This window comes from Eufriesea mexicana, unplaced genomic scaffold, assembly GCF_001483705.2.
Source record: "Eufriesea mexicana isolate 0111107269 unplaced genomic scaffold, ASM148370v2 scaffold305, whole genome shotgun sequence".
NCBI classification, from domain to species: Eukaryota; Metazoa; Arthropoda; class Insecta; order Hymenoptera; family Apidae; genus Eufriesea; species Eufriesea mexicana.
The window spans coordinates 774,277-783,674 of record NW_016908472.1 but is presented as its reverse complement, the minus strand read 5'-3'; the positions used below and the strand labels follow the sequence as shown (position 1 = coordinate 783,674).

Below are 9,398 nucleotides of genomic sequence, written 5' to 3'. Positions count from 1 at the left end.
TCTTTCCCTGTCCCCACTTGCTCATTCTCGCGCTCTCTCCCTCTCTGCCTTTCTCTGTTTCTCTCTAAAATTCTCCGTTTCTCTGTCTCTCATTCTCCCTCTCTCCTATTCTGAGTTCCTCTCGAGATCTCTGTGCGCTTCATCGACGATGTAAACAGACTGATATTTTTTGGAGAAAATCTTCACCTTTCTACTCCAAATTACTTTTCTGTACATTTGTCTGCTGTTATTTCTTCAACTACAGCCGTGCGTGCACGAAAATGACGCACCTATAGGTGAAATACGCGCGCATCAACAACCAGCATTTCTTCGATGACACTGTCGTTGATTGGTAACGATTCCTGGGATAACAGTTGGACATATCGAAAGAAAGGTACACGTACTTTTTCGATTGTCTCGATTTCATTGCTGATACTCGTTCATTCTACGAGGTTATAGATAAGAATTCTCCCGCGCTACGACACACGGATGTGAAAGACGTAAAACATCGTATCAGGCCTGAAAATAAGTGACCTTAAAGTGCGGAAATCTTGATCGTAGCAAATGCTTCAAATATATCGAAACTGTGATGCTAATTTATGGAAAAAGAAACTGGAAAATAATTTCAGAAGTATCATCTTTGGTTCCACTATGCCACAATTTCATCGACAAGATTCCATAGCCTTCAGTTTCATTTTCTTGTTCTTACGATTACCCTTTCCACCTTTTACCCAGCATGCTAATTGTTTATTCAAGTTGCCATTCATTTTATATATAATAATGTATGATAATTCTTATTGTTTAAAATAATGAGTTGCATTTATTTCTCACAGTGGTATCAGTGCGAGCAAAGCATAATCCTATGCAATTGTTAAACGATGGAGTCATTGCTAGAAACTACCAAATAAACATGGAAGCGCTATTCAAAAATCCGACAGTTTTACATTCAGCATATTAAGGATATGCTTTACATGAACACGGAGGGAATAATTCAATGAACAAAATTATAAGGAATGATATTCTATTTGAATCTATTGGATGTCAGATAAGCTAAAAAATGTCTGGTGATTCAGGATGGAGTGCTGTTATTCACCATCCTTCGGAACTAGAATTACAGAATTGGAATTGGGAAGAAAACGATGGGGAGCAAGAAAGGGAGCTTCCTTCAACTGTTGATATGGATGCCATAAAAGGTGGTGGTAGCTGGGACCCAACCACTGAACCTAATGGTATTAATATATTACATTGTTAGATTATGTAACTATGTTCCGACAGTCATTTATATATTCATGTAAGTACATATCGTGAGGTACAATCTTTTTCTCTTATTTTACTACAGGAACAGATTCGGTTGATTCCGAAGAAGACTCTGATTCCGACGAGGAAAGTTCTGGTGGTACAGAAGGTAGTTGTTCTTACTCGGATTCGAATTCAGACTCGGACGACGAAAGTAGTGGCGACGAGGAAGAAGATACAGGTTCCAATTCGGATTGTACATCGGAACATAGCGAACAAACATTTTCTATTCAGGAAACAAATTTTGAATCGGTATGCGTATTAGAATTTTGTAATTATTATTAATGTTCCAAAAGTTGGTCACAGTTTGGCAGAACTTATTAATGCATTACAGGGAGCGCTTAAATTGAAGATCACTATGAAAGGACCAAAAAAGGAAGATTTGGAAAAAGTAAAATGTGAAAAAAACAGAAGAAACGTGCCGAAAAAAGCTAAAACTAATCGAGGGGGAAAGGTAATTTATAAGTACTTGCTTGAGGCTTAATTATTAAATTACAGTATTTTGAATTAATAAACTTAGTATTATTGGTTCCCTTTAGTTTTCTTTGAGTAGATCTGTATTTTATCTCTATCCTATTTAGTCATCTGAATGCAGTAGCGACGATTCTGACTCGTCGGAAAGCCGATTACCTTCACAACAACAACAACAACAGCAACAACAACAACAGCAGCAGCAGCAACCGCAACAAACACAACAGGCACAACAGTCTCAGCAGCAACAACAGCCACAGCAGCATCCGCCACTTCAGGAAATCAATCAGGAAGATTTAGCAGCTATTTTACCGGATCAGGAGCACGAGGACGCTCCGTTTGATGGATTTGAAGATTCGGAAAGCGGTCGGTTAGTATCGAAAGCTATCGAGCGGATGTCACTCGGAGCAGATTCAGATACGAGTGAAAATGGTGATCAGAACCCTGTACCTGTGTATAGTTCCACCTTATTGCAACAATTTGTTGAAAAAACGGCTCTGTTATCGGAGCCAAGAAAAAGGCGAAGTAAGTTAGGTAAAAAAGTAAACGATTCAGAGTATCCTTGTGTTTCGAATGTATCTCCGGACTCAGGAATTCAGTCGGTGGATAACAGTCCATTGCATTCGGCAATTAGTCCTGTAAGTCCTCCGGCGCCGACACAATCCCCAGTGCAACCAGTTGTTACGAAACCAGCGGTAAATGTAGATCGTGTTTTGTATCCACCTAAACGAAAACCTGGTAGACCGGCAAAAACAGTTTCCACGCAGCCCCGTGGACCAGGTAGGCCAAGGTTGAAACCAGAAATCGTTGAAAAGATAGAAAAAATAGAAAAAACAGAGAAAACTGGGAAGAACGAGAAGATCGAAAAGAAAGAGACTGCTCCACAACCGATAAAAAACATGAAGGAAGAACCTACTAAAAAGGGGAAAACGAAGTCGGCGCCGCAAAAGACCGCTGCATCTCGCACGAATAAGAGTGAAGAAAATGAAGCGACTAAAAAATCGAAAGAGAAACCAGCTTGTCAAAAGAAACGGAGCTGTAACGTGCCCAAACAATGTACGAAAGGAAAGGTAACTGGAAAAAGAAATAATGCAAGTTCCCCAGCGCGTGTCAAGTGCCTAAGCAGAACTGTTACAAGTAAGTATGGAAAAGAAGGAGTTCAATGCAACGGTGGAACGTGTAAGAAAATGAAGAAAGAGAAACCTGGAACAGGGAACAAGACAACTCCGTTACGGCGACAGAAACAATCGACTGGCGATCGAATCTCAAATGATAAGAAAGTAGTCAACTCAAGCAAAAGAAGTTTGAAAGAGAATAGAAGTAATACCGCTTCTACAGCTAATAAGAGGCAAGCATTGTTAAAGAAAAACGTCGCGCCAGTTACGCGACGTGTATTGAAAGAAAACAAAAGTACTAAAAAGGCAGGAACTGGATTTGAAACTAGCGGCGTTGGCGTTCAGACTTTAATATCTTTACCTGTTGGCGAGGTGTTGAAGTCCGAAAAAGTTGAAAATGTAACAAATAAATGTGACAAGGCAACACAGCCTATACACAACCATTGCCACAAACATCATCATCACAAGCATCGAAGACGATTAGTTTTGCCACCTAAAAATCCTATACGCATCCATCCATGTCTCATACAAGAGTTAGAGAAGTTGATCGAGGAATTTTCCAGATTGTGCAGTTTAGGTAGGAACAATTCAAATTCCGGATATTCCGAATTACCCCAAATCTTTCGTGTAAAGAAGTTAACAAAAAAGCGGAAAGGAGGCGATGTTACCACAAACGATGATCAGAAATTAAAAAGACGTCTCAAGAAGGAGAAAATTCTGTCAGGTACAGATTCGAAGAATAGTATGAACTCTAATCCAAACGAGCAAAGGTTACCATTAAAGAAGAGACATTATCACGTGTCGAGCCCTCACAGTTCACAAAGTTCGAACGCGAGTGGCGCTGACATGGCTGTTAACGAAGCAAACTCTACAGAGAGTCACATAGAAGAAGCAATAGAAGCTACAATAACGAGATACGGTGGCAGCTCTGCATTTTCCTTCCAAGAAGATTCTGTACCTGTTACTCCTAAGAAACGGCACAGGGATACGGAAGCTGGTAGTCCCGACAAGTCAAGTGCAGCATCTTCCGATTTGTTCGAGGAAAAACCTTTGAGTCAAATAGAAGTACAACCACGACGTAAAAAGAAAATTGTCAAAGATCTTCGTGTGACAGTTACAAAATTACCCGCCGAGAGTCAAGGTGCTTCAGAAAAAGGGGAGAAAATGGACAAAGCTGAGAAATCTGAAAAATATTCCAGCGATACCAGAAGCTTAAAAAGTCGTGCAGAGAAAGGTAGTAGGGGTGAAAAAGTAGGTGCAGATAGATTGATAAAATACGACAAGAATCAAATGGATAAGGTTGAGAAAAGAGACATTTCACCAGATCATGTACGCTTAGAAAAAAATATAAAAATTGATGCGGCAGAATTTAATGCGATGGAGAGTTTCGATGAAAATGAAGGTACGAATGAAACTAAACCAACCCAAAATAGTCTTCATTCAAATGTTTCAAATCCCATAAATTCTTCTACTGTCTTAGTTTTGACCAAAAAGAAAAACTATCGACGGAGGAAAAATATCAATCGTACAGGCTTTCCGACGTTAAAAAAGAGAAAGAAAAGATCCTTGAATACAAACGATATATCGACGGACACGACGAAGACTATATCGTTAAGTAACGAAGACGGTCCGAACGTTAGTGCTAATGGTAATTCGGTGAAAGAAGGAACGGAAGATTCAGTAGTAGATAGTAAAACGAGCGTGTTAAACAATACCAACATACAAGATATTTTTGCCGAAGGACTTTCAACTAAACACAATAGTAATGTTGCGCAAAGTCGAGCTCAATCAAAAACTGATCTGAATGCGAGACAGGAGGGCTCAAATTTACCAAAATCAGAAGCGAATGGTCACATTCGTTCTGACCAATTTTCTGAACCTCGTTCGGGTCAGTTGAGAGTTCGCAAGGATCTTGTAGAAACTGATAATGATAATGCATCAAACAAACTATGTCCTGTTAAATTTGAGAAGATTCAAGATTCGAGACTCTACGATGAAAATGCACCTTTAGAGGGGACTCTCGAGAGATTCAGTTCGAATCAACGCGTTGTCGATGTAAATGAAGAAAATGTGAAAAAACTTGAACGTGCAAGCTCCCATACAAACATCAAGACGGAACATTCAGGCTCATTTAATGGTAATCAAAGAAAGCGAAGAGGTTCTTCAAGCCCTTGTAATTTAACTCCTAGAAATATAAAACGTCTACGTAGTTCAGGCTATGATACGGAGAACGACATCTTGCCTAATAGCGATATACTTAGCGACGACCATGAGGTAGGAAAGCACTCAAACTCGACGCATACTAGAAAGAAACAATCGCGGTGGAAGAAACGTTATTTACAGGGAGGCATTCTACAGGAGTATGGCAAAGATTTTGAGGGAAAAACGCGCGGTAGCATCGAGAATAGCAATGCTATCGGAAGGAATAAGGTTGTATGTGAAACTAATGAATCTGCGTCCGCTGCATTGTTATCCGCCACGTATCAGTGTGGCAAGCTTTTGCGACAAAGAAAAATGCCGTTTCAATTACCGTACGATTTATGGTGGCTGCATACACAATCTAGACTCCCTGGCAGAGAATCAGTTCCATCGTGGAATTACAAGTAAGGATACAGTTCCTATGTGCTTAAATATATTTTCATTTCTCAAAATTATTTGATTATTTTATCTTTTCATAGGAAAATTCGTACTAACGTGTATTACGATGTCAAACCGACTACGCTTTATGAAGCGCAGGCCTGTGAATGCAAGCCAGAAAGCGGTTGTGGAGACGATTGCATCAATCGCATGGTTTTCAGCGAATGTTCTCCGCAACTTTGTCCCTGTGGTGATAAATGTGAGAATCAAAAGATTCAGAAACACGAATGGGCACCAGGTTTACAGAAATTCATGACGGAAGATAAAGGTTGGGGCGTGAGGACTCAACAGTCTATTAAATCTGGTGTCTTTATCCTCGAATATGTCGGGGAAGTGGTATCTGAAAGGGAATTTAAGTCAAGAATGGCGACCAGGTATATTACGAGCATGTACGATGGTTTTGTGTGATTTTACATGTTAAAAATTCAATCTTTTTTTATTCGATTTATCGTGTTACAGATACGCCAATGATACGCATCATTATTGCTTGCACCTTGACGGAGGTTTGGTAATTGATGGTCATCGTATGGGTGGCGACGGAAGATTTGTAAATCATTCTTGCGAACCTAATTGCGAGATGCAAAAATGGAGCGTTCATGGTCTTCCGCGTATGGCGTTATTCGCTTCTAGGGACATTAAGCCGGGGGAAGAGTTGACATATGATTATAATTTTGCACTTTTTAATCCATCTGAGGGACAGGAGTGTCGATGCGGTAGTAGCGGTTGTCGAGGAGTGATCGGTAATAACACGATCTCCTCGTGTACTCAGTTTTTTTCTTCTGATCTTTCCTTTGCATTTGTATCTTGTTTTCGTAGGTGGAAAGAGCCAAAGGGTTTCGAAGAGTATTACTTCCATACCGTCGCAGTTAGAGCCGACAGAGAGACGATCGGTCGGAAGACCAAGGAAGAACGTAAGAAAATCTAACACAGTACAGTCTGTGAACTCAAAAGGCATTTGTAAATCTCGGAAAGTAGGCGATTCTAATTTAATTAATGCCCCTATATTAAAACCTATGTCTCATCAGCAACGATGCTTTGCACAGCAACATCATTGCTTCTTATTAAGAAATTTAGAAAAAGTCAGACGGGTTAAGTTACTGGTAAATCAAGTACAAATGCAAAATGGTAAAGTGAAATGCGGTAACGCAACTAATGTAAAAGAAAAGAGTTCTGGTGATACTAAGATTCAATCTGATGCATTTTTCACGCAATTATCTGCTCTGACTAATACAACTACACGCACTGTGCGTACTCGACGACTAGCTCAAGCACAAGATGATCCGGAAGTACATAAAACTGCAAAATTAGCTAAGGTATGAAAGCTATTTATCATCTTTGCATTCATGATTAATCTTTCATATTTAATAATTCATGATTAATTTTCAGGCGTTGAAAGATCTATATAGTATCGTGGCAACTGCAAAAGATGAAAATGGACAATTATTGTGTACACCATTTATAACGTTACCTTCGAAGAGAAAGTTGCCCGATTATTACGAAAAAATAGCAGATCCTATAGACATGACAACGATCGATCAGTGTATTGGTACAGGTCATTACAAAACTGCAGAACATTTTGATCATGATATGATTAAACTTTTTGATAACAATGTTAGATTCTTCGGAAGAACTTCAGAAATGGGTATTGCCGCAGCTAGGTTAAGAAAATTATATTTAGGAAGCAAACCCGATTTCGTGGACGCGATAACAGAAGCAACGGGTTGCCCACCATCTCAAGGTTTCTTACCTCCTCGTGGTTCAACCGCGGGTGAGGAAGATGTCATTAGATGTATTTGCGGCTTACATAGGTACATGAAATTTATAGTTTTTTATGTCACTGACTGATTTATTAGAACTATTTGTAAATATTACTTTATTACCATTACCAGGGATGAAGGTTTGATGATACAGTGCGAACGCTGCCTTGTATGGCAACATTGCGATTGCGTTAAAGCTGATACAAGTATAGAATCTTATTTATGTGAGAGATGTCACCCTCGTCCCGTGGACCTGGAAATTCCATTAGAAGGTGACGAGGAAGAAGAAGGCAAAAAACATTATGTCACTTTGATGCGGGGTGATTTGCAACTTAGGCAGGGAGACACTGTATACGTATTACGAGATACACCTGAAAAACATACGTACAAAACTATTCAGAAACCCGATTACGAACAAATGGACATTTTCAGAATCGAAAGACTTTGGAAAAACGCCGAGTGAGTTACTTTGTTTAAATTAATTTGTTGGACATTGTTTTTTAAAAATTTTATGCTTGTCGCTAATGTTCGACTATCTTTTATGCAACAGAGGTGAAAGATTTGTATTTGGTCATCATTATTTAAGACCACATGAAACGTATCACGAGCCGACTAGAAAGTTTTATGAGAATGAAGTCGTCTGTGCGCCACTTTACGAAGCCGTTCCATGCGATTTAGTTGCTGAACGCTGTTGGGTTCTTGATCCTCATACGTTCTGTAAAGGTGATTATTGTTACTCTTTTCTATCTAGTTAGTTACGCAGTTGTATTTTCTATTACAGTCTCTGTATAGTACTCTAAAAAATGTATTTATTTCTATTTCTATTTTTTCTTGTTTTTCTTTTTTCTTTTAACAAAGGACGACCGGTTGGTTCTACACCAGAGCATACTTACGTTTGCGAGTATCGCGTTGATCGTGCTGCTCGATTATTTACAAAAGTTGCCAGAGCTAGGCATCAAGTTTGCACGAAGCCTTATGCATTCGAAACATTTCCACAACGCATTAAACATTATCGTACATATTTGGTAAATATTGAATTAATACTATTGAAAATGTGATGAGAATTAAAATTAACATTTTTTTGTAAATGATGTACAGCCTCATAGTCTGGAAGGAATTCAAATAGGAAGTAAGATGAATAAAGAGAAAAAGAAAGCAAATAATCAAGATGTTGATAATAATCATAAGTCTGAGGCTAATGAAAATGCAAAAACGCACACGAAGGATCAACAAAAATCTTCTACGAATAAGGGTAGACGCCGATCGAATGAAATTTTAACTATTGCTACGCCTGCTACGTCGTATGCCCAGGTAACTGTCACACTACTATTAACTAATATTGTGTTTACCAGAAGTTGTAGCAGTTCGTGCATTTCAGTTGAATTTATATATTCTCCACGTGTCATATTAACATGTATTAAATTAATCTTTTCTAGAGAGAAGAACAAAGAAGAAGATTGAACAATATATTGATCGGCCTGCTACAAAAAATGCCGAATAAAAAGGATCCTTTGGACTTGTCGTTTTTACTAGAAAGGAACAGACGAAATCGTAAAAGGCCAGGTGGATTAAATCCGTGACATTGGATTATACATGATCGATAATATGGCATTATCTATACGTATATGTGTTGTGCGTGTATGATACTCGCACATAACCGATGCATGCACGCACATATAGGTACTATATAGGTAATATGTGCCATTGCTAATCTCTATCACAGTTAAATCTGTAATCAAAGTGATCGACCGATCTATTGTTTCATTTTGCTGTACGTAATCAATGTCATCTAATCTGTTTTATAAGAAAAACGCTAATCAATGCGTTTTCTTCTCCTTCTTACACTATGACCCGTCCATTCGTATAATTTAATCTTACATATGAAGGCTACTTCTCTCGGACATTGTATCGATCGAGATCTTTTTATATATTGTTTTTACATGTTCAAAGCTATAGAACATTTTCTATAGTATTTTGGCATCATTTTGGTATTTTGCACTACCTTCTTCGCTTACGCTGGAAGTTAGTATCGAGATTAAAAAAAGAAATTAGATAAAATCGAACAGAATATTCAGGGAAAGTGATGTTCGATTCTTCTTTTTTCTTTTTTGTTTTATTTTCTTCTTTTTTTTGGGGGGGGGGG

At 38.6% G+C, this 9,398-nt stretch overlaps 1 protein-coding gene across 1 annotated transcript; it reads left to right on the top strand.

The window, feature by feature from the left end:
* Positions 1 to 78: 78 nt before the first annotated feature.
* Positions 79 to 9,192, top strand: ash1 (histone-lysine N-methyltransferase ash1). Its single transcript, XM_017911787.1, has 14 exons — positions 79 to 373; positions 813 to 1,208; positions 1,319 to 1,527; positions 1,610 to 1,729; positions 1,857 to 5,464; positions 5,540 to 5,872; positions 5,958 to 6,238; positions 6,315 to 6,811; positions 6,885 to 7,306; positions 7,388 to 7,714; positions 7,806 to 7,978; positions 8,114 to 8,280; positions 8,354 to 8,566; positions 8,692 to 9,192. Exons 2-14 carry the CDS (start codon positions 1,037 to 1,039, stop codon positions 8,833 to 8,835), a joined length of 6,666 nt encoding a protein of 2,221 aa, XP_017767276.1. The 5' UTR covers positions 79 to 373; positions 813 to 1,036; the 3' UTR covers positions 8,836 to 9,192.
* Positions 9,193 to 9,398: the final 206 nt, after the last annotated feature.